Raw genomic sequence first — 26528 nt, 5'->3', positions numbered from 1 at the left:
CGACCAAAAAATGAAGCTGGACATTCAGCAACGACCGGCGACCTCACAGCAGGGGCCAGCTCGTTGCTGGATGTCACACACAGCGACGGGACGTTGCTGCAACGTCACAGAAAATGGTGACTTAGTAGCGACGTCGTTGTCGCTGTGTGTGACACCAGCTTAAGCCTTATTTAAAGATAACATTAGTATTGTACTAAAAAAAAAAAAAAAAAAAAAAAAAATCACCTGACAAATTCCCTTTAAGAGGACCAGTCAGCTCTTGACATGACTGCCTTAGTAAATACTTGCTCTCGAATTGTTATTTCATGGTCAATGCATCTTTTTATATAATGGTGCTTTGTAAGGCTACTTTCACACATCATTTTTTTCCCATCAGGTACAATCCGGAAAAAAACGGGTAAAACGCATCCGATACCGCATCCGTTTTATCCCCATAGATTTGCATTGTTACCGGATTGTACCTGATAACTTTGCGTTGCATCCGGTTTTTTCCGGATGCGGCAAAATTTATCAAAGCGGCGGCCGGAGGCAACGTGTCTTGCGACGTTTTTTTGTCCGGCAAAAAAAAACCGCATCGCGCCGCATCCGGCCGCTGCGGCGCATTTTCAATGCATGCCTATGGACGCCGGATGCGGCCCGATGCGGAAAAAAACGCATCCGGCCGCCACATGCGGTTTCTTCCACTGCGCATGCTCAGTAGCATGCTGCAACCGGAAAAAAACGGACCGGCCGCATGTAAAAACTTATGCGAAAGATGCGGTGTTTTCACCGCATCCGTTGCATAGGTTTCATAGCCGGATTGAGCCGCACGGCTCAAACCGGATGTGTGAAAGTAGCCTAACATCTGTCCCCGGGTCATACATTTCCAGGAGGGAACACAGAAGAACTGCAACATACCGGTGTATGAAAGATGCTGAAGTATTGATATTTCGTGAAAACTACAGACACTACATCAGGAGAGGTTTCTGAAAGAGGGATGTACCGTGGCATTCGCCGCCATATCAAGCCCAGCACTAAAACGCAACTCGCCTGGTCCCTTTAACACCCAATTACTGATTGTTACCGTTTTGCACTCATTAAATATACTTGATATTTTTGCTCATCCTCCTGCAATATTTCAATAATTCAGATTATAATTTGCGATCACAAATAAACCATGGGAGAGAGAAATCTGTGGGTAGGATCCATCCCGCTCTGGTAAACAGCCTCTGAATAAATACTAAAACTTGTTTGAATAGCCATAGCCTGAAGATTAGATAATCAACCATTGTGCTCTGGGAAAATGGAGCATTCGCAAACAAATAATTCTATTTCTAACCACCTTGAAAGAATAGCGCTCAGCCATAATGGGTAATTACATGATTCATGTCTTATTATTCTCCGCATAAACAAAACACGTTCTAATGGAAAATGTTGCTGCGCGACCAATCTCTTTATGAAAAAGCGCCTGACAATAGGACACCTCAATTATATTTATATGTGAATAATACGTTGCCAGTGGCAACCAAATGGAGAATGCAGCAAAAAGCTTTTCTTTCCGGCAATAATATTTTGTCTCTAACCTCATAAACCAAGCTCCCTTGCCACAAGTAGTACACGGCTCGATACGTCGCCGGGAGTCTGCGGACTGATTCCCATCGTAAAGTTTAATTGAAAAAGTGAAAATTTACAGTTGGGCTGGAGAGGAGGGGGTTGGGGCGGTGGGGGGGGCGGGGGGGGGGGGTCGCCACTTTGGGAACGTGGATTAGATTTTAAAATGTGTTGTTTGGTCAATAAACCAGCACAAGCCGTTTATGACCAAATCAGCCAACAATCAAACAAAACACTGATTCACTTCATGCCGGTATAAAAATGATTGTCTTTTGGTCAGCACATCGCCCATGTAAAGAGGGAATGTGCTGCTGAAAACAAACAGGCTGTAAGGAGACAGATCATATTAGTGACTGTTCTGCCTCCATACACTTGTATCAGCTTCACTCTTGCTGTAAGACAACTATCTGCAGCTCAAGTTTTCCCTGACTCCTCTGTCTGCAAGACACCATGTGGGGGGCATGGGGCAGGCATCGGAAGTTGTGTATATACGGGATACGAGGCCACAGTGCAGCCGCTCAGTAACCCCTTGCCTCCTCGTCGACTCTTCACTTCTCCACTTAAAAAGGATGACTCCGCCAGAGTCTAATCTTCACTCCATTCTCTCTCTGAAACAATGTACGGCACAACGCAGTATTCTCATTAAACAACAGATCTTTACTTCTTGTCTTCACGGCATTTATAGCAGCCATCTTCATCTGCACTACCCAAGCACCATTCTTGGTCCCGAATCCGATGCGGTTCCCTCCAGACTCCCCCTCACAATATCCTGGCACCTGGGCTCCATAAGACATCACTAGACCCCTCAATCTCCTGTCTGACGTCACACCAATTCAAATAGTCCTTAAGCCTTATCCTTCCCAACCACAGGGACTAGCTTGCACTTTGAACAGGCCACGTATGACAGCACTCCTTCGTTCATGCTTAGGCCAAGACCTACCCTTCTCACACAAGGGCCCAATACCTCACCGACTGGATTATACCCAGCTTCTGGGGACGCAGTTCCATAGTCCTTAATGTGCAGGACCCCACGTGTCCGCGATCACAGTGGTGACCCTTAGGATCATAAATTAAAGTGCTATAGATTTTGGCCTTGTTATTTGAATCTCCTAATGGGGGACTCTCCTACTCTACTCCTTCATGCTGTCTTTAATATATTCCCTATTCTCCTACTCTAAACTCCTAAACTGCCTACCCAGGTGCCAGGACTGCTGACCCTAAGCCACATTGCCACCTGGTGGCAATTTACACAATATACCATACATCAGAATACATTAAGCATGTATGGCCAATCAAATTGTATTACAGACCTACAGGTCTGGCTGTCTCTAGCTGTAAGGCATCAAGCTGCAGCAGGGGCTTCCCCCCACTGCTCTGTTTGCAATAGGAGACCAGTCACTCCAGAGGTGCTCATTCATCTTGTATATCAGTAAGCCCTACCACACACTTGCATGCTCATTGGAGTGTGTGTGCATGGAGAGCAGAGTAAGCAGCTGCCAGACACTTCTGGGAGGCAGGTTATTCATGGAGGGTACAAATGAGTCAGATGTTGTAATTCAACATGCCAGTTCTCTCCATGACAAACAACATATGTTGGAGGGGGAAGAATCGGGAGGTTTTGATGAGCATTAGTTGGATACTATATAGATAGTAGAAAAAGAATGGGGCGGAGCTCTGCATCTAGCTCCTCCCTCTTCCAGTCATCATAGAATCTCATCAGTAACATCTGCCATCTCCTCTCAGTAATGGGAAAGTCCTCACTGAATACAGATTTTAGCTCAGAATTGGGAATTTTGATAAAATGACTGATCAATTCTGGCAGAGAAAGAAGCAAATTTGTCTGAAAAGATTTATTATGAAAGTTGCTTATTTTCATGTGTACTATTGAATTAAGAAATAAAAATTAAAAAAACGGTTACACTTTAGAGGGATTCTTCCCAAAATCCAAACAGTGCTAGGGTCCAGAGCCCCACTCAAGACTGTGGGGGAATTTCAGCAGTGGGACCTCCAGCGATCAGCTTATGAATAATTATCTTGTAAAGAATCCTTTAAATAAGTTCCCAATGATCAATCCTACATATGGGACCACTAACAGATGCACCCGTATACTTACCAACACTGGAATCCAAAATCACAACACATACTATACCCACCCAACCACTTCCTCCCCCTTTTGCAGCTGAAAACACTTCCAAGATTAGTTTTTTAGTAATTTGCATAATCTTGCCCCTTCTGCAGGTCTTTTAGTGAAATGGTGTTATGAAATTGGGACTGTTGGCAAGTATTCAACCCAAGGACGCTCCAGAGGCAGAAGGATGCAAGGCTCAGATCTCTCTTCTAGGTTATGTGCACACAGGGGGGGAGGGGGGTGTTTTTTGGTGTCTTTTTTTTTTGGTGGGGGGGGTTGTGGGGTTATAGGCGTTTTTGTAGCAGAAATGGAGTTTAAAGTCTTCAAAACCTTTCAGTTTGCGCTTAGTTCCTGATCAGAAAGACTTAGCACGCACATAGCATTAGGGAGGTTTTTACATAGCTTTTTTTGGGGGGGAAAGAAGTAACTTTAGTTTTTTTTGGGGTTTTTTTTTTTTTTCTTTTCATCCAAAGCCCTCAAATAGGATATTTACACCTAGTTAGTGATGACATATGTAAGAAAACATTACATGGGTGAACATGCCTTTTAAATAGAATTGCTGAATGGAAACGCCACCCTTCTTCCCCCTCTTGCACTCACCATCACCAAAGCTTTAATGGGGGAAGCTAAAAGAGGAAGCTTTAAGGGGGGAGGGGGGGGGAATAAAAGAGGAAGCTTTAATGGGGGGGGGCTAAAAGAGGAAGCTTTAATGGGCAAGACTACAAGAGGAGGCTTTAATGGGCAAGACTAAAAGAGGAGGCTTTAATGGGGGGGGGACTACAAGAGGAAGCTTTAATGGGGGAGCTAAAAGAGGAAGCTTTAATGGGGGGGGGACTACAAGAGGAAGCTTTAATGAGCGGGACTAAAAAAGAGGAAGCTTTAATGGGGGGAGCTACAAGAGGAAGCTTTATGGGCAGGACTACAAGAGGAAGCGAGCAACACTAAAAGAGGAAGCTTTAATGGGGGAGCTACAAGAGGAAGCTTTAATGGGCGGGACTAAAAGAGGAAGCTTTAATGGGGGTAAAAGAGGAAGAGGTCTAGCTTCATGTTAATGCTGAAAGTTTGTTAGTTATGGTATTTCGCCAGGCGATTATTAGTGCTGTAGCTGCAGGTTTAGCTGGCAGTATCCAACAGAGCCATTGACCAAATAGATATACACATTCGATCTGCTGTTTTACTTATGCCTACCTTAGGCAAAGGTTTCTGGAAAGCCTGCATGGCCAGGAGAATGGGGGCAGCGGTTGACCAATTGTAGTATCTGAGAAAGAAACCATGAGATTAGATCACTTAGAATAAAAACGACTGGGAAAATGAAGAGAAAAAAAAATAAAAGATCTTAGATCTGTGATACAATATAAAAAAAAAAATACGTGAAAAAATAGAATAAATAAAATAAAAATAAAATACATGAAGATACACACAACCCCCCCCCCCCAAAAAAATATATATATATTTCAAGGGTCATGTCACAGTCTGGCATTGCTTCCCTCAGCAGAGTAGATGACCATAACACTTTTCCAATGAATTATTCATATCCAGTTTACATATATGCAAACACTGGCTTCTGAGATGGAGAAGTCAAACGTGACTTTTTACTTTTTTTTTTTTTTTTTTTTTTTACAAGAACCGACAGCTCTAACTCAGCAATTTTATATGGTTGCTATGGAAACGTATAACTGCTAATATCTATAATTAAGTGAGGAATAAATTAGAACAATAAGAACAGCAAAACTCCCAACACTCGGGGTACAGCAGAATGTGACTGGCTGCATTTATTATGGCTTACTGTGCACCAAACCGTTACAACGGTCAAGGAAATCCGCAGCATAAATACATTTAGGTTTTTCCACATTAAGAAGGCTGAGGAAAGAACCTCAAAAAAAAAAAAAAAAAATCTGTTTGCAGTCCCCAATGCAGGCAATGAGAGTCATACAGTATAAAGTGAGTACACCCCTCACATTTTTATAAATATTTTATTATATCTTTTCTTGGGACAACACTGAAGATCTGACACTGATACAATGTACAGTAGTCAGTGTACAGCTTGTATAACAGTGTATATTTGGTGTCCTCTAAATAACTCCACATGCGAAGAAACTGAGGGTAATGGTGCTGGACTGGCCAAGCGTCTACAGACCTAAACCCTATTGAGCATCTGTGGGGTCCCCTCAAAAAGAAGATGTAGGTGCATAAGGTCTCTAACATCCACCAGCTCTGTGATGTCGTTATGGAGGATGTAAGAGGATTCAACGGCTCCTGTGAAGCTCTAGCGACCTCCATGCCCAAGAGAGTTAAGGCACAGCATGAAAATAATGGTAAACCAAATATATTGACATTTTGGGCACAATTTGGTCATTTTCAATCGGGAGTGTACTCACTTTTATTTCCAGTGGTTTAGACATTAAAAAGAGGACCAACCAGCAGGATTTTGCTATATGAGGTAAAGGCAGTGCCATACTGGCAGTAAGATGTTGAATCCAGGCATTCCGGTTACATCTAATGTTTGGTTGATTAAATATTTTTAAACAAAGTTGCAGAAATGCGCTGCACTATGACTGACTGGTGCAATATGGGCGGGCCTTTGTGGGTCGGGCCCTCGGCGTTTATTACTCCTCCTCCACCGACCTCCTAGCTTGCCCCCTTTTCTTTGAGTATTGTGGCACACAACCATCCCTGCTGTTGGTGGCGCATGCGCATTGCCACAGTACTCAGGTCTTCATTAAAATTGTGCCGATTCCATCCATGCGCATACCACAATCTCCGGTGCCAATTTATTGAACACACTGCATTGAAGACTATGAGCAGCATTGGCACATGATCATCTTTTTACATCTGCGCATGCGCCAGTGCTTCTCATAGTCTTCACTGCAGTGTGTTCAATAAGATGGTGCCGGAGATCAGGCTACACACATGCGCGGACTCCGGCACCATTTTAATCAAGACCTGAGTACTGTTGCAATGCTGCAATGCACATGCGCCGCCAACAGCAGGAATAGAGGTGCAGCATGATATTCAAATAAAGAAAAGGGGGCAAGCCAGAGGAGGAATAAACGCGAGGACCCGACCCACAAATACCCGCCCATGTTGCACCAGTCAAAGTATTTCTGCAACTTTGATTAAAGATATTTAAATCAACCAAGCATTGAATCTTTCTATAACATGTATGCCTGGATTCAGCATCTTACTGCCAGTATGGTACTGCCTTTACCTCATATAGCAAAATCCTGCTTGTTGGTTCTCTTTAATGGCTGTATGTTGAGTTAGAGGGCACCAAATTTACACTGTTACACAAGCTGCACACTAACTACTGTACATTGTATCAAAGTGTCAGATCTTCAGTGTTATCCCATGAGAAGATATAAATATTTACAAAAATGTGAGGGGTGTACTCATTTTTGTTACAAGGGGCGATCCAAAATTAATGATAAATCGGTTATTTCTATTGCACACAGAAATTAGAATAAAATGTTTTCTTCTCTCTAGAAAGGTACTCACTAGTCCAGGGGAAAAAAAAAAAAAAAAAAAAAAAAAAAAAAAAAAATCGCTTAAATAGGCCACGATTCCCGGGATCTACATTCATTTGAATATGAACTGCCGAGGAGTGAACATTAAAATGGAAAAAAAACGAACTCAGAGCTGTCATCAAATACCTCTGCTTGAAAAAAAGGACTACCAAACTACCAAAGACATACACTGCGACTTGGTGGAAACATTGGGGGACTCTTCTCCTCCATATTCCACAGTTGCACGCTGGGCCAAAGAATTTAAGCTGGGAAGAACATCGACGGAAGATGAACATCGTGAAGGACGCCCATGCACGTCCCTCAATGAAGAAAACATGAAAAAAAGTTGAAGTTATATTGGCAGATCAAAGAGTGACTATCAGGCATGTAGCTGAGGTCACAGGGATCTCATATGGCAGTATTCAAACAATCCTTGCAAAAGAATTGCATATGAGAAAGGTCTCAGCGCGTTGGGTGCCAAAAATGTTAACCGACGAGCAAAAGAAGAAACGAGTTGATATTTCAATAGCAAATCGCGAAAAGTTCCAAGCAGACAAGGAGAATTTTTTGTCAGGTTTTTTGACCATGGACGAGACCTGGATCCACCACTTTGATCCCGAAACTAAACAACAATCGATGACATGGAAACGAGCCGACGAACCGACACCGAAGAAATTGAAAGTGTCAAGCTCAGCAGGGAAGGTTATGGCGTCCGTTTTTTGGGACGCTGAAGGAATTATTATGGTGGACTATTTGGAGAAGGGAGATACTATTACGGGCTCCTACTACACAGAACAAATAAGAAGACTGCGGGAAACTATCAAGAAGAAAAGGCGCGGCAAACTGCGGGCTGGAGTGCTGTTTCACCAAGATAACGCGCCGGCTCACAAAGCTGCAGTTGCCATGGCAACCATTCAAGAAGCGGGCTTTGAACTAGTGGAACACCCCCCCCTATTCGCCAGATCTAGCCCCCAGTGACTTCTTTCTCTTTCCTCGTCTCAAGGAACATCTCCGGGGCAAGAAATTTGACGACAATAGCGACGTGATAACCGCTGTTGGGGATTTTTTTTGAGGGTCAAGATCAAGAATTTTTTTCGAAGGGAATTCTAAGTTTAGAAAAGAGATGGACTAAATGTATAGACTTGATAGGAGACTTTGTAGAAATTTTTTTTTTTTTTTAATATATTCATTGTGTTTATTATTGATTATCATTACTTTTGGATTGCCCCTCGTATATACGGAATATTGTACAAATGAATACACAACAACCCCATAGTGGTTGCAACAGGCAGCTGTGATTTTTTTCTGCATGTGCATTTCAGGAGCCTCAGACTGTAGACTATTATTTGCCAAACTCAGATCTCAAATATACCATAACTATATGCATGAAGTCTCAGAAAAAGAGATGATGAAATAAATGGCTTATTTTTAAGAAGTTCGAAATGAAAAATTCTGTTTCAATTAATTAAACTGTATCATTCAGGAGAACTTGCAGCAGAACATCTGTGTCACCTCTAACTCCTCCTTCCTCCTCCAGGTTATATCTGCATAGAATCTTATAAGCACCAACTGCCGTCTCCTATAATCAGCAGTGTGAAAAATCTCACTTTACTAAAATACAGATTTTTACTCATGAATTGACAGTAAAAGATCAGTGAAAGAAGAGAAAGAAGCAGATTTCTCCGATAAGAAATAATACAAAGTTGCATATTTTCACGTGTGCTATGCAAGGAACAAGAGAACACTACTCCGTTATATAGGTCCAGTCAGAACACCCTGATTGCCAATCCTCCCCAGCTGTCTAGTTTCTATTCTGCAAGCCAACTTCACTATCAGCCCTGACCACAAGAGGGAGCCCCAAACTGGAATCTAATTCAAATGTATTCACAACACTCCCCCCTTTTATTTTGCTTTGGGATCTGGAGAGACCTGAGAGGAGAATAATCGTCTTTTCGAAACTAATTTCAATTCAGATCTTATTTTATTCTAATTAAATAGAATTTGACACATGATTTGAGCTAATCTGCCCAAAATTAATTTCAAGAGATTTGCTCATTTCTAATTTTAGGACAGGTCATCAATGTCAGTTCCCTGAAGGTGTGACAGCCGGCCCCCGGGACAATTAGCTGCTTGCAGCTTCTGCGGAGGTGGGAAGTACAAAGTGTACAGAGCTGGAATAATACAGCTCCATGCTTGGTAAAGTGGCCATTCTCGAGTACTGCAGATTAGCTATCCCATTGAATTTTATGGGAGTTGAGCCAACATACCCAATAGGTTATCAACGTCAAAGTCCTGGACAATTCCTTTAATACATCTTTATAGCAGTCGGAGCTTTGTTTTTCTCATACAGAGCTTAAAATTACCTCCATAAGCATAGATTTAAAACCCAAAACTCTGATCATCAAAACTGGAGCTTACTACATTGTGTGCAGCTATTGATTCCAGGGTATAAATTCATGACATAAGCTCCTTTTAGTAGACTGTTTCTACTTTTCAAAGAGATATTTCTTGCAGCTGTGGTGCAAGAGTAAATTGTAACATGCACATTATCAATTTAGAGCTCTATAGTCATAGTTATAGTTCCTCTGTTATGTAAAGAGGATATTTTATTGAGTTAAGCGGGTTAAACTGGCAATAGTATGTAATAGTGACTGCAGAGCTAAAAAAAAAAAAAAACAACTTTTTTTTTTAAAATCCTCCTCTTCATTGGGGAGAAATGGCTTGTAAAGGTTAAGGTTCTAATTTAAAAGTTAAATCCAGGGGAGCATTACCAAAGATTCTTCTGTGGGGGCGTGTACTTCTCATGTATGAGGCTGTCCAATCATAAGCAGCAAGTGTTATGCAGGGGAAAAAGAACACACCCCCAGAAGAACATGCCTTCTTGAGAGGAGATGTACTGATACACAGCCCTGATCTTTGGACCTACTGGCTAGAGTACAGCAAAGCTAAGGCCGGGGCCACACGGGGGATTAATGCGATCCTCGCATGACACTGGGCTCGCGCTGGCAGCACAGCAGGAGCCACGTGTCATGCAAGTGTCACTACAACTGAGGTCCGATCATGCGATCGGACCTCAGCTGCGGGAGGATGGGCCGGCACTGAGGAGGGGCGGGCCGGCAAGGAGGAGGAGAGGGAGGGATTTATCTACCCCTCTCCTCCGTAGCCGGCTATTGCCATTCTCACCCTGCACTCGCGCGCGGTACACCGGTATTCTGCGAGTGCAGTGCGATCTTGCTCTCACTCCACGGACTTGAATGGGTGCGAGAGAAAGTCTCGCATTACAAATCGCACCATGCTGTGATTGCTTTCTCGGTCCGATTGGGGCCAAGAAAATAATTGCTCATGGGTGCTGACACAGGCTAATATTGGTCTGATTTTCATGCAGTGTATCTCAGGCCTTAATGTGATTGTAAACACCTTCAGCTTTCATCTCACACAAGTCACATAAGTGTGTTACGGGAGTTATAGTAGAGCTGAGCTGAATGTGATTACAAGCACCTCTGCAGCTCTTCTCTCTCAAAGATGTAATTTCTACTGTATCCTCCTCACAGCACACTGACTGCTGTGAGACGAAACTTGAAGGTGTTTGTAATCATTTTTAGTAGGTACAAAGATCAGGTTGAAAGCAGGGCTGAGCTGATTATTATTAATTCTCATAGGAAAAGGCATGTTGTTCTGACCTCTTGGGGGTGTATTCTTTTTTTTTGCTCCTGTATGATACCCATCATTTAGGATTGGCCAACTTCAAGCAGGGGGAAAAGTTTGTTCTGCAGCCACTATTCTATGATGTGGCCAGTTTAACATACTAAAACTGGTGAACGGTTTTTTTGTTTTTGTTTTTTTTAAAGCCACACTCAGTTTATCCAATGACATTAGTGGCTGCAGAAAAAAAAAAATATTCACAACTTTTACAAAGAAGTACTGTTCCCATAGTAACCACAGAACATCTCTGGTATCTTTACTAGAAATATGGGAATGGTTTATATTGGTCACGGTCCATGGATATATATGTGAGGTTTGGCTCCAGGATACAGAGCAGTTTCCTCTTCGGCTGATTATATTCCCTTGACGTTAAAGCCAAGAAGGGCCCTTCATAGATGACGGAGCAGAGGCAATCCGGTCGTGTTGTGAATGTATAATGGTTCCCACCACTAGCTTTCCTTTTCCATACCCTAAATGGCATTAGGATTTGTGAGTCCTTTAAAAGATCCACTCCCGATTTATAGCAGGGAATGTCTACAACATATCCCAGAAATGCCAATTTTCAAAAAAAATTGCTTAATTTAGTGTTGCTTCATTTTTTTTACCTACTTTGTGGTACAGTCCTGCGAAAAAACTAAATGTATTAATAGCTCTGTATACAAATGTAAATATAAACCTGTATATAGAGCTTGTGCATGGCGGACAAGAGCTTCAGTACGAGGCCACAGTGGTGATTGGCGGATTGCCCCGGATTCCTAGAGAGCAGCTGCAGGTTGGCGTCTACTTATTCTGGTTTATTTATGGGGAAGGGGGGGGCACAAATCAACCCCTTTTAATAGTATACAGACTACTATGATAATCATGTCCTAATCTGATCAATACTTACTTATTTCCAATTTTCACTACCAGGTTTGGATCATCAATGATGGCCGGATTGTCCACAAACTGTTGGTACGTCACTACCTGCTCTACGAACTGCTCTGTAGAGACAAAATGAGAAAATGAAATGTAAGTTACAGATATGGAGGCAATGTTATTATTTCAGGCATTTTGTGAAAAACAGCGCCACAGTTTTTGACAGGCAAAGTAAGGTACTGCAGCTCATCCCTTTTTTTTCCCTCCTAAACCATGGAAAGCTCCTTTAAGCTTTGTTTGTTGATGTGTTTTAGGAACACTGAGGGCATTCGTTTTCTACTTTCACAAAATGAGCAGAGTGATGAAAACAGCAAGAAATATTTCAATCTCATTTTATTTTCTAATGAGAAAGAAACAACTATGACCTTGTAAACAAATGTATCTGTTGTTGTCTGACCTTATTATGACTTCTACTACGTTTCATTTTGCCATCTTCATTCAGACGCCCAGGTATGAAATTTGCAGTCTGGTCAAAGTTTTAGAGTTTCTCTCCCAGTAATATAGGCTGGATGTGAGGCCTTTGTGTATCCAGGGTGTGGATGTCTTTATTAGCTCATATATCAGCACACCTTCTATCCTGCCCTTATGTCCTCATGAAGCTGAAAACTGGACGGAATAGGTTAATCTGCGCTCCTGATGAAGAATTTAAGGGAATCGGTCACAGGTTTTTCCCTTATGAACTGTGGCCACCACCACCGGGCTCTTATATACAGCATTCCAGAATCAATCTATAGCTATCTATCTATTTTTGCCTTAGTCTGTCAGTCTGTCTTGCTCCAAAATGACGTCATTACAGTGACAACCGTCGCCACACGGCGCGCTAAAGAGCCTGCAACCAATGGCTCAGCTAACTGAACAGGCCGAACTATGGGCCAACAGGATGACGCCCGACACTTTTCCCCGCACCCACACAGAGCCCCGACACCCCGGTGAGTGCTGCACCCCCGGGAGCCCACACCGGCAACCCAGCCGACACATACCCACCGCTCGCCTCAGCCCCCCCGCACACATTACTCCACTTGGCTCCACCACTCCCCGCATGTATACACTGAACACACACACACACACACACACACACACACACACACACAGTCGCCTGTCCCCAGCCCTCCCCGGTGAGTGCTGCACCCCCGGGAGCAACCCAGCCGACACATACCCACTGTTCGCCTCCACCCCCCGCACACATTACCCTACTCTGCTCCCCCCCACACTCTGCCCTCCACATGTATATACTGAACACACACACACACACACACACACAAATAGTCACCTGTCCCCAGCGCCATGGCCCCACTCTGCTCCACCCTCCCCGCACTCCGCCCCTCCCCCCGCATACATTACCCTGCAGGATGGGGGCACATGTCAGGATGGTGGCTGCACCACGATGGGGGCACATACCAGCATCGGGCCACATCACAGCATCAGCCCACATACCAGGATGTGGGGCATACAAGGATGGAGACTATACCAGGATAGGACACAGACCAGGATGCTGCATATAATTGCCTTATTACAAAAGGACATCATTACAGTGACAACCGTCGCCACACCGTGCACACTAAAGAGCCTATAAACCAATAAACAATTAGAAGAACATACTAAATTAAACCTAACCCATCCATTCCATTGATTACCTTATTATTCAATCTGCTAACCTATATACACATTCTAGACTACCCGATACGTTAGAATCGGGCCACCTGCTAGTACTGTATATAAGAGCCCAGGCCGCTCTGTATACTGTAAAAAACACCTTTGTTATACTCACCTAGGGGGCGGTCCGGTCCAATGAGTGTCGCTGCTCTCCGTCCGCCACCTCCTCCATCTTGTGAGATCACCTTCCTCCTGCCAAGCCCAGTGTGGATGACGCGTCCTTTGTCATTCACACAGAGGCCTCCATTACGCTCCTGCACAGGCGCACTTTGATCTGCCCGGCTGAGGGCAGAACAAAGTACTGTAGTGAGCATGTGCGGGCTGTCTTTGATCTTTTCTCGTGCCTGCGCATTAGCCAGGCAGATCAAAGTGCACATGCACAGGAGCGCAATGGAGGCCTCTATGTGAATGAGGAAGGACGCGTCATGCACATGGGGCTCAGCAATAGGACGGTGATCGCACAAGATAGAGGAGGCACTGGACCGAGACCAGCAACACTCATCGGACAGGATCGCCCCCAAGTGAGTGTTATAAAGGAGTTTTTTACGTTCTACAGAGCAGCCTGGGCTCTTATATACAGTATTCTGGAATACTGTATATAAGAACTCACTGGTGGTGGCCGCAGCTCATAAAGGGAAAAACCTTGTGACCGTTTCCCTTTAAAGGGAGAGAGAAGTTGATCCTGAAGTGCGATTTAATGTCAACGCGTTTCAGACTATAAACACGCCATAAGGACAAACACGTGAGGTTGTTCTTATGAAGTGTTTATACTGCGAAATGCGTTGATATTAAAATCACTCTTTAGGATCAATTTCTCTCTCCCCTCATTCTTCATCGGCAGTGTGGATTAACACTTTCCAACAAGTTTTCAACTTCTTGTATACTGTTGGGCTTGTGCAGCCATTTTATGCCTTTACAGTGGTTGTAACACTCACAACTACATCAAGTGAGCAAGACTACTACTGTGTACAATTGTTTTTACCAGGATAAGTCCCTATTTGTGCTTATTGTTTTTTCAGTTTTTTTACCCTATTTCCTCAGGGCCATTTTCTATAATCTGTTTTTTTCTGCTCATCCTAAGATACTGTCTCTACCCTCACCTGGAAAAATGTGTATACAGTCCACACCTTGCTTCTAGAAATAGAAAGAAAGGCAAGGGAGAGCAAAAAGTAAAAGCTCTGCCAGATTTGTAGTATATTTTTTACAGATCACTCAGCTAAAAAAGGACGAGCAAAAGGGTAACAATGTGTTGAACTTTTGACTTTCAGGCTACATATCTCACCATCCACTACAGAACTGAGTGTGAGACTGCCTTCATTTTATAGACAATCATCTTGGCTATCTGATAAATTTTACTTTGAACTATTTAAATCTAAATTTGAATTTTCTATTATGTTTTTTAGTATTTCTAAATCCACCTCTGGCTTTCAACACTCCCTGAATTCTTCTGGGCATGTTCTTTTCCATCAGATTCAAGCATGTCTCAGCTAAAATCTGATTCCAGGTCTCTTCTACAGGTTCCCAATGTTGGTGTATACTGGTCACCTCACTTGGGTATGTATACAGCTTTTTCTTCAACTCTACCCACAAGTGTTCGGTTTGGATGTGATCTGGGAATTGTGGGGGCCAATCCAGCACCTCTACTTCATGGTCATTGAACCATTTCTCCAATCTCGATGTATGCTTTGGGTCATTGTCCTGCTGGAACACGGTCATCCTTTTCATACCCATAGTACTCAAGTGTATGTAGTAACTTGTCTTGTAGGATACTCACATATAGCTCAGCATTGAGACAATCATCAATCCTGGTCAAGTATCTAACACCTTTGGCTGTGAAACAATCCCATATCAGGCTTCTTCCACCGAACTTGACAGTTCCTTCAAATTCTCGATCCGTTAGCCCCTTTTACCCTTGTTTCTTCTAGATCCATTTGCAGCCATCAGAGCCTAGTCTATTGACTTTTGTCTCATTGCTCCAAATCACTAGTTTCCAATCTTCTACAGTCCACTTAATTTTCTTTTCAAATTCGATCTTATGACAATATTGAAGATGAGGCTTTTTCACCTTTTTTCGGGCCACCACTCCAGACTTGACTTGTGTAACGTGCGTTGCATGAAACTTGCATGGACGTCTGATCTCCCTATTATGAAGCACACGAGCCACCTCCACTGCTGTCTTTGACGCGCCAAAACTGATAGACCTCGTTATGGGCCGACTGTTTGACTCCAATATTTTGCCTGGACGTCCATCTCTTGGCTTTTGAATGGCTGAACAGACTTAGTTTCCTACTCTTCCCACTGTCATGGCACTCACATGATGCAGTTTGGCAATTTTCTTGGCCGACAACGTATCAATGAGTTGGATGATGCGGTTTTTATTTTCTTGGAAAATCTTCATGGCTGCTCCTCATTTGAGCCGGTGACCTTTCGCTTGGGAGTCAACCTAATGACACACTGAGCTATCAGGGAATGAGAGAACGGGTTGTAATTTGTACTATACAGGAAGAAAACCAGTAACAATGCAGTGACATGACAAGTCTACATAACTAATCATAAGATATATAGTACTAAGTCAAATTATTAAATGAGATGGCCAAGATGATTGTCTATGAAATGAAGGTCGTCTCACACTCAAAGCTGTAGTGGATGGGGAGATATGGAGACCGAATGTCAAAAGTTCAAAACGATGTCACCCGATGTTCAGCTCTGTACATCTACGGCAGGTGTCACCCGGAGCAAAAAGTCCATAGATGCAGCGTCTCCGTGTTACAGCATCGAGTCTGTGTTATTAAAGCAGACATATGAAATACAAACAGATGGCACACGAGCCTCTGGCTGTGGAGCTGTTTGCATTATTCCTGCATGTTTTAATGAAATTTGCAGAGTACAGTTGAAGATCCAGGAACAATTTAGCATAAATATTTAAGTCATACATTTGTAGAGAGAAAGAAAAAAAAAGAAAAAGCGGATTAGACGTTTCTACAGCAACTAGTGGTTAATATTTAGAATTATTTCTGCTTGTGGAAGAGATGGAGAGAGTACATCACAGCACCCTGGTGCTGACATCACTAAAAGAAAACTCGTCACTTCACATCAATAAGTCATTTTTTCACCTTATGTAAATGCTATTGATCTTCTGCATCTGGTAACGTTTTCTCCTTTTTTTACAGTGCATCTGCATCAATGAGACTTGACTCATTCTTCTACATAAATATATTCTACATACAGTATACCCATATATAAATGGCCAAAAGTGTTGGCACCCTTGAAATTGTTCAAGCAAATAAAGTATTTCTCCCAGAAAACTACTAAAAATACACACATCTTTTGTCATACACACGTTTGTTTCCTTTGTGTGTATTGGAACACCACAGAAAAAAAAAAATTTCAGACAAAATCCCCCAAAAAAGGACAAGACAAAATTGTTGGCACCTTTCCAAAATTGTGAGTAAACCACTTTGCTACAAGCATGTGATGCTCATTCAAACTCACTTGTGGGAAATAACAGGTGTGGGCAATATGAAAATCACTCCTAAATCCAGATAAAAAGAGAAGTTGACAATGTTTGCATTTTGTATCTGTGTTTCACACTACGCACTGAGAACAGAAAGAGAAGAAAACGGTGAGAACTTGAGAACCAAAATTGTAGAAAAATCTCAACAATCTTATCACTAGAGATCTTGATGTTCCTTTGTCCGCAACATAATCAAGAGGTTTACAACCCAAGGCACTGTAGCTAGACTACCTGTACGAGGAGGTCAGAGAAAAATTGATGACAGGTTGTAAAGTAGGATAGACAGAGCGAGCCACAGACAGAGCGAGCCACAGAAACAGACAGAGAGAGACAGATAGCGAGAGAGAGAGATGGAGAGGGAGAAAGGAGAGGAGAGGGAGAGATGGATAAATAGAAGACATTTTATAAATACTCCATTGGACTAGAAGTATAAAATAAAATGTCCTTTCCTCTCGGCTACCAGGATTATTTTATAGAATAAATGCTCAGTGTTTTAGATTTGGCAGCTCCCTGTAAATTGCAGATCATCTTGAATTTTTAAATTAATGCTGAGTTTTGTTTCTTCGGTAGAACAGGTTGTTCATTTCTCTGGCATTTTATTTTCTTTGTTCTCTGGAAGCTGCTTTTCCTCGAGGTCAGGATGACAAATCGCATATATACAAGGGACCGTTTTATGTTTGTGCAATCTAAAATAAAATAAAAATGCAGCTGGCTCTCTGCCGGGGAGGAACATGATTTTATGTGCAACTATTTCAGGGCAGAACAAATAACGGCCGCTAGGGTAAACCTGTCAGTGGCCGAATGGGGAAAACTGCAAGGCAGAATGAGGGTAATCTGGGGTGACTGTCACCCCCTGTACCACTGCGGTTAGACTGCACCCACAATCGATACTGACGTTCAGAGGGAAAAATCTTGTTACGGTATGGAATGAAAATGTGGGGGCTTCCTTACGATGTACAAAAAAAAAAAAAAAAGTTAAAACAACAAATTGTGAAAACTAAAACAAGCAGAATAGTTGTTAACTGATTATAGAAAAAAATATTTCTAATATTAAAAATAATATTAAACAAACACACACACACACACACACACACACACACACACACACACACACACACACACAGTAAGGCCGGTTTCACACATCCGGCATTTCGCCGCTTTGCAGGATCTGTCACACTCCAGTACAGTGCAATACAGTACAATGGCATTGCGGTAAGCTCTGGTCCCATGCTGTCATGTGACCGGGGCATGTAACCAGAGCTTGCTGCAATGCCATTGTACTGTATTGCACTGTACTGTAGTGTGACGGATCCGGCAAAGCAGCGAAATGCCGGATGTATGAAACCGGCCTAAGTGTAGTGTATGTATCCTGAGAAGAGTCAAGCTACAGAGGCCAGCCAGTCTAGTAAAGAAACTGTCAGGAGTGGAGATAGCCAGGACAGTTCAAGAGCAAACTCTGTGCAGCAGAAGTATAGTGGAGAGAAGTGACTGAGTACAGATTTCGCCCCTTCCCCTCACCTCACTACATGATAAGGTACAGTGTTCTGCTTTGCTTACATCCACTGTGTAAAGGCAAAAGACTGTAAGAAGAGAAGATGTTCTGTGATCAGACTGCCATGTATGTCATGGTATGGAAGCCCTGTGTGAAGATTAAAGCCTTCCATCTACTACGGTCTGAAGCATCGTTAAATAGCAGTGTGCTTGTTGAAAAACTGTTACATCACCTCATGTATGGAAGATGATGGTTAAGTGTGCACTGATTTAATCCCCCAAATTTCCAAAGAACTCATGTTTACTTTGCCCAGCCTCCCTATACAAAGTGGCGGCCATACAACACTGGGAAACAAAACGATGGAGCATGATGAAATCCAAAAGCCTGATCCTTCTCTCCCTGACATCTGCCAACAGGGAAGTGTCAGCATGCTCCTATGCATATTTAGATTGAGGCAGGTTTGGCAGCCATTAGTCTAATGTGTAAGGTCAGATAAGCACCTTATAACTGCTTTCATATATTACTGAGGAAGACTTAAAAGGGTTTTTCCAAAAATCACGCTTTACCACCTATCCATACAGTAGGGAAAGAATTGCTAAATCACTGAGGGTCTGACCACTGGAGTGATCGTGAGAACACTGTTCTGCACAACCATATTAAAATCCGAGATACCTGGACATTTTGGTAAAACCCCTTTAAAGGTCTTAAACCCGAAACACAGATTTTTCACAACATCTCCCCATTAAGTTTGGAAGCCTTGCGTATTATGTTGATTATTATACCTTTTGTTAGTTCTTTGTTGTCACTGAGGCCTCCACACAGCGATATAGCAATGGACGGCAGATCCCGCAAACCATCAGAGATGCTTTCTACTCCACTGTCAGCTCCTGAGCTTCCTACAGACTGGGGCGACTGGTTAGCAGAGCGGACCCCATTCTCTCCTGTGCTCTTCATAGCTGTGGCTGAGTCCCCACTGAAAGAGAGCAATTATACAACCAATTAAGACGAGACCTGCACCCACATTATACCTGCAATCCTGTATGAGGATGAGTGCAATAACAATCCCAAAGAATATTCTGCTCACTGCGAGCTCAACTAGGGTTGTCCATCATAGAGGACAATTATTCTTTTTTAATTAAGAGATAATAATCTTTTTCGCAAATGGCTTTCATTAAAAATTTTGTACCATTTGCCTTCTACAGCCTTTATGTTACATTATCCATTTGTAGCGCCCCTGAGGTGTCAGGTGCCACAGGGTATTGCATCCAGTAACAGGTGCAGTGCCAACCCTGGGTTCCTGGAAAACCAGTGCCGGTAAATGCCAAACACACACAATTCTGCCTTTTTCCCACTGACTGGGTAACAGGCTAGGAGCGGAACTGATGGATGGCCACCTATTGGTTGGGACTTATCCAATCCGCTAGTCAGAAACCTGGAGGAGGAGGAGGGGCTAGGCAGTAAGTTGAAGGAAGACAGACATCTTGAGAGAGATTTTGACAGACAGTCGGTAAGACAGCGAGTCTGAAGTCAGTCAAAAGTCAACGCACAGACAGAAAGTGTAAAGTGACTTGTTGGGCTAAAGGAGTACGGTTGCCAGGGAGAGAACGGTGTGAGTACTCAGGGGACAGAGCACAGGCGGGGTGCAGAACCCTAGTCCAGGAAGGCGCTTCAAGCTGACCTGATAAATCTGCCCGGTGAGGGAATCATCAGGGTTCCTCACCAACGTTAGTGTCCGGGGCACAGCAGCAAAGAGGGAACCCGGGAACGGGGACAGAGGTCCGGCCCAAGAGAGGTCTAAGCTGTCTGCCGTACGGGCCAGGACTGTGACAACAGGAGGGGACCCCAGAACGCTTCAGGCCAGGGGGACCCACCAACTACAGATGGGTGAATGGAAGTAAAGCTCACCAAATCACCACACCGGCACTGGGATCAAGGGAATATAGAACCACGTAAGGCCCAGATTGGTAGAGACAAGCACCAGCTGGGTTGCAGCTTCACAGAACCAGTGAGTAAACAACAAGTTAAACTGCAGCCCCTGTGTTGTCTGAATTCTTCACACACCTCTGCATCATTAACTTCCACCATACTACACCACCATCATCCTCCCCAGGGGCCTAGCTCTACTTGCTTGTGGAGGGCCATAACACCAAGCTGCCCAATACCACCAGCACCAGTAGTGAGAGACTTTGCAGCGGCGGCTTTCCCCATATAGCCGCATACCGCAAGTGGCGTCACAAAGACATTTTATTTTTAATTTTCCCCCTTCTTTTTAAGCGACCCCCAGGGTCACAGAACCGGGCACTGGCCATCTGTAATTCGTCCCCATGATTTAAGGCCCGGGACAGAGTACCCCACGGCCCTGGGGTGTGTCATAGTCATGGCTACAAATTAAGTAACTAAGGATCCATCAGTGAGCTCACTAGGATGGTCTGATGGGGAGTTTGCAGCTCGTTTCTGTCTTTTTTTTTTTGTATGTCCTCTCCACCCTAGACATTACATAAAGCAAAATGATAATGAGGATAAAAACTACAAACCTTTTCGGAAAATATAAAGCCGCAACCTCTGGATCCATGCAGTTGATATCATCCAAGTAGACACCATCGGTCCCAAGATGTCGACTTCTCTTATCTGCAAAAACAAGAATGGAAATCAGAAGATCAAGGCCACGTTCTTGGCTGACCGATGGCCACATTTTTAAGCCATTTAAATATGCTGTTCCCTTTCAGAAAGATTTTTCTATAAGCTACATTAGTAGTAAAGAAAAACAAACTGTGCTTGACTCATCCTCCCCAGGTCCAGCACAGAGTCTCCACCACTTCCCCTGATGTATGTTATTGTCTGCAACAATAGCACATCCTGCCTTCCTAAGCTGAACTTGTACAAACTGAACATGAAACATAGTGACAAAAAGGAGACAGCTGCACTCTGTAGTGCTAAGATATGTGGAACAATGAATATGGGAATATAAACATGCATTACTGCTATGAAAAAAACGTGTAAAAATTGAGATCCTTAGCTAAAAAAAAAGGCCAGTTTTATGTTAGCATGTTAGCCCATCAGCCAATGGCAAGGCGACCTCTGTGTGCCAAGTATCTCAATTTTTACATGTTTTTCATAGCAGTAATGCATGTCTATATTGCCATATTCATTGTTCCACATGTCTTAGCAATACAGAGTGCAGCTGTCTCCTTTTTGTTACTATATTTCATGTTCAGTTTGCACCTGTTCACATTAGAAACGTAGGATGTGCCATCAGTCTTTTTCTTATATTACAAGATTATGCCTTATGATTGAGCACTCCTGCTGCTCAGGCAATTTTATTTCTCCATTCGCAGGTTCCTGTCTGCCCATAAATTGAGTTTTCTTTAACTCAAAGAGACGCATTAGTTTGATAGGGACCCAACAAAAAAAAAAAAAAAAAAAAAAAAAAAGGTCACCTTGCTGTTGGCCTGACATAAAACTGGCCATTTTTGATATTTTTTGATTTTGATATTTTGAGCTAAGTATCACAATTTTTACATGTTTTTCATAGCAGTAATGCATGTCTATTTTCCCATATTCATTGTTCCACATATCTTACCACTACAGAGTGCAGCTGTCTCCTTTTTGTCTTTATTGTCTGTAACAATGAACAATGACATCACATTGCAGCTAATAAGTGAGAGGTGTTATTTTGGTGTCGCTCAGGAGGCACAATGGAAAGTAAAGAACGGTAGGTTTAGGCTATGTGCGCACTGAGCTTTTTTGAGAGTTTTTCGGGTGCGTTTTGGGGCTCAAACTGCATGACTTTGCATCCCCGGCAAAGTCTATGACTTTTCATTTTTGCTGTCCGCACACAGCTTTTTTTTTTAGCTGCGTTTTTGAGAAGAAAAAAAAAAAAAAAAAAAAAAAGAAAAAACAAACATGTCAATTCTTTCCTGCGTTTTACTGCATTTTTCACCCATGCACTGCATTGAAAAAAAACGCAGCAAAACGCAATGATCAAAAACGCAGCAAAACACAGCCAAAAACGCACCGAAATGCAGTTTTACCGATGTGTTTTTGTGCGTTTTTTTGCAGCCAAAAACACATTTAGGCAGTAAGCGAGTTAACAACAGATGTTACAATCAGCAAGTTGGCGATGCGCTAACCAGTAAAGGTACAAACCTTATAGCTTTACAGGGCGGTGCATTGCCACCTTCCCGATTCCCACTATAAAGGAGCTCAGTCGTTCTGACAAAGTGGATGTCAGAAGCCACTGAGCTCACAGATTGGCTGCAGTGCTATCAATATGACGTCAATGCTGCAGACAACAACAGACACCAGGAGCAGCAGCGCTCAGCACTAGACCTGGGAAGGGCGAGGTAAAAGCTTTTGCTTTAACTATTAACAGAGCTTATAAAAAAACATTTGACAGGACAGTTTGTGATCTCTCTACTACTGGAGGACAGCTTGTAATAATATTTACCGCAGAACTACAAGGACTTTTCAATTATCCCTAAACTTTGCATAACGCTTGCTGCCTATCACAGCGATGCAGCTGGACCTGCCCCAGAGAGCCGCGGACTGGAGTGTGTAGATAGGACTGGAAGCAACCACTAAACAGCGACAGAGAATAATCCTGGAACACGGCGGGCGCAGCTGAAACGACTTGGACGCGATCAACGCAAACAGCAGTGATGTTTAGTAATATCAGCCAGGAGAGACTCCGGCAGCTGGCATTAGCCGTGCATGAACACAGCCCATCACTTGGCACATCCAAAGTGTTTACTTGTTCTATCATTTGCATTGCTGCCTCTGGAATACAACTAGATTGTTCCAGGAGCTGACATTTGCATAACGCTTTGGTGTTCAGTGATTGCATATTTCCTGATCCTAGACAGTCAGCAATCAGCAGAATGGATCTTTACAGATATACAAAAGGTATCCTCCAAGAGTGCGACCCTCAGGGGGCTCTTCTGCAACGTCCAAGAAGCCACAGCTATGAGAAAACTACAAGGTACAATCTCATCGGGTGCCTGTCATTTATTGATAATGTCAAATCTAAAAAGGATGTCCCATTCTGGGGGAAGAAAAAAAATATATCACCTCTGCGCACACCAGGGGCGCGGGTCCCGGTCCCTCTGCGCACACCAGGGGCGCGGGTCCCGGTCCCTCTGCGCACACCAGGGGCGCGGGTCCCGGTCCCTCTGCGCACACCAGGGACGCGGGTCCCGGTCCCTCTGCGCACACCAGGGGCGCGGGTCCCGGTCCCTCTGCGCACACCAGGGGCGCGGGTCCCGGTCCCTCTGTGCAGAGCAAAGGAGGGTCTCGGTCCCCCAGCGCACAGCAAAGGAGGGTCTCGGTCCCCAAGCGCACAGCAAAGGAGGGTCTCGGTCCCCCAGCGCACAGCAAAGGAGGGTCTCGGTCCCCCAGCGCACAGCAAAGGAGGGTCTCGGTCCCCCAGCGCACAGCAAAGGAGGGTCTCGGTCCCCCAGCGCACAGCAAAGGAGGGTCTCGGTCCCTCAGCGCACAGCAAAGGAGGGTCTCGGTCCCCCAGCGCACAGCAAAGGAGGGTCTCGGTCCCCCAGCGCACAGCAAAGGAGGGTCTCGGTCCCCCAGCGCACAGCAAAGGAGGGTCTCGGTCCCCCAGCGCACAGCAAAGGAGGGTCTCGGTCCCCCAGCGCACAGCAAAGGAGGGTCTCGGTCCCCCAGCGCACAGCAAAGGAGGGTCTCGGTCCCCCAGCGCACAGCAAAGGAGGGTCTCGGTCCCCCAGCGCACAGCAAAGGAGGGTCTCGGTCCCCCAGCGCACAGCAAAGGAGGGTCTCGGTCCCCCAGCGCACAGCAAAGGAGGGTCTCGGTCCCCCAGCGCACAGCAAAGGAGGGTCTCGGTCCCCCAGCGCACAGCAAAGGAGGGTCTCGGTCCCCCAGCGCACAGCAAAGGAGGGTCTCGGTCCCCCAGCGCACAGCAAAGGAGGGTCTCGGTCCCCCAGCAGAGGAGGGCCTCGGTCCCAAAGCGCACAGCAGAGGAGGGTCTCGGTCCCAAAGCGCACAGCAGAGGAGGGTCTCTGTCCCAAAGCGCACAGCAGAGGAGGGCCTCGGTCCCAAAGCGCACAGCAGAGGAGGGCCTCGGTCCCAAAGCGCACAGCAGAGGAGGGTCTTGGTGTCCTGCCCACCTGTCTGTCATGTTACATAGGATATTGATCCAGGGAACTAGTCTGATTGCCATATGTGGAATCGGGAAATAATTTTTCCCCCAATATGGGGTATTCGCATCTGGGATTTTACCTTCTTTTGGATCAACATGATATTTTATAGGTTGACCATGATAAACTTGTGTCTTGTTTCAACTTTAAAACTAAGATACATGCAAGTATAACAGAATTTTAATTCAATACAGGTAAGTTAAGTCACTGAATAAAATCAAGAGCAATACATGCTGGAAACGTTCAGCACATATAGTGCTGGCAGAATGCTGATTAAGTGAAACTACTAAAAAAAAAAAAAAAGTGAATGTCACATCACAGATCATTAGAATCAGGACAATTTCTAATACGTAAAGGATATAGTGATCGCTCATTTAGTCTCATGGCATATTTCACCATGACCGTAATATTTTCTTTCTACAGTATTACATGGCACTGCAAGTAAAGCTAAACCTGAACAAGTTCTCATAAAGCCTCAATGATTAGGCCACAAAATATGTAATAAATTCAGCACTATTATAACCTGGAGCGCCCAGGAGCGTCTATAAGCAAATCGTAAAATAAAACGTATTGTGAGGTGAGTGGCTGTACCTTTCTTCTTGGAAGGAGAGTCAGTCTTGTTTGCTGGCGGACTATTAGGTGGTGATGTAGAGGTCACGTCTTCATGAGGGGGGAGCGCAGGGGCTGCAGCTCCCAAAGTCTCAATATCGGGTTCACTAATTTTTGGGGTGTCACATTCAGGACCAACCTCTTCTGCAATCAGTGGTGTTGGCTGCTCCCCTATTACCTCTGGGGAGACCGTCCCTTCTTCATTTGTGTTCTGGATTACGCGGAAATGTGTGCTCTCTGATGGGCTTATCTTCACCACAGTTTGTTCTTTCACTTTATGTGGAGACTGAGGGAAAAATAACATCACATTATTATATTATTATTATTTTTATTATATAGAGGTAGGTCTGCAAATGGTTTGTGTACACAGACACTATATATGAAGACAGGTCTTAATCATTGCATTCATATTTTTCACTGTTCCATCTCTCTCCAATATATAACAACATCCGGCCCCTCGACCCCCAGTGTATAACATCCGGCCCCTCGACCCCCAGTGTATAACATCCGGCCCCTCGACCCCCAGTGTATAACATCCGGCCCCTCGACCCCCAGTGTATAACATCCGGCCCCTCGACCCCCAGTGTATAACATCCGGCCCCTCGACCCCCAGTGTATAACATCCGGCCCCTCGACCCCCAGTGTATAACATCCGGCCCCTCGACCCCCAGTGTATAACATCCGGCCCCTCGACCCCCAGTGTATAACATCCGGCCCCTCGACCCCCAGTGTATAACATCCGGCCCCTCGACCCCCAGTGTATAACATCCGGCCCCTCGACCCCCAGTGTATAACATCCGGCCCCTCGACCCCCAGTGTATAACATCCGGCCCCTCGACCCCCAGTGTATAACATCCGGCCCCTCGACCCCCAGTGTATAACATCCGGCCCCTCGACCCCCAGTGTATAACATCCGGCCCCTCGACCCCCAGTGTATAACATCCGGCCCCTCGACCCCCAGTGTATAACATCCGGCCCCTCGACCCCCAGTGTATAACATCCGGCCCCTCGACCCCCAGTGTATAATATCCGGCCCCTCGACCCCCAGTGTATAACATCCTGCCCCTCACCCCCCCAGTGTATAACATCCGGCATATCGCCCCTCCAAGTGAATATCGTCCAGCCCCTTGCTCCCTAGTGTATAACATCCGGCCATTCACCCCCCCCCCCCCCCCCACCACCAATGTATAACATCCAGCTACTCGCCCCCAGTGTATAAAATTTGGCCCCTTGCCATCAGAGTATAATATTGTGCCT

General features: G+C 44.4%; 1 protein-coding gene across 6 annotated transcripts in view; it reads right to left on the bottom strand.

Annotated features, from left to right (window-relative positions):
- The window catches only part of LPIN1 (lipin 1), a 279658-nt gene that overhangs the window by 47761 nt on the left and 205369 nt on the right, over positions 1–26528 (bottom strand). For all 6 annotated transcript variants that reach the window (XM_075341117.1, XM_075341123.1, XM_075341120.1 and 3 more), the window contains exons 7-11: positions 25254–25557; positions 21032–21125; positions 19280–19470; positions 11810–11903; positions 4907–4976 (exon numbers count right to left, since the gene is read on the bottom strand). In XM_075341117.1, the coding sequence (XP_075197232.1) occupies positions 4907–4976; positions 11810–11903; positions 19280–19470; positions 21032–21125; positions 25254–25557 (753 nt within the window). The remainder of the gene's footprint in view (positions 1–4906; positions 4977–11809; positions 11904–19279; positions 19471–21031; positions 21126–25253; positions 25558–26528) is intronic.

The sequence above is a fragment of the Anomaloglossus baeobatrachus genome, chromosome 3, assembly GCF_048569485.1.
Source record: "Anomaloglossus baeobatrachus isolate aAnoBae1 chromosome 3, aAnoBae1.hap1, whole genome shotgun sequence".
NCBI lineage: Eukaryota > Metazoa > Chordata > Amphibia > Anura > Aromobatidae > Anomaloglossus > Anomaloglossus baeobatrachus.
The sequence above is the reverse complement of the archived record's forward strand: the minus strand, read 5'-3'. Positions and strand labels throughout refer to the sequence as shown.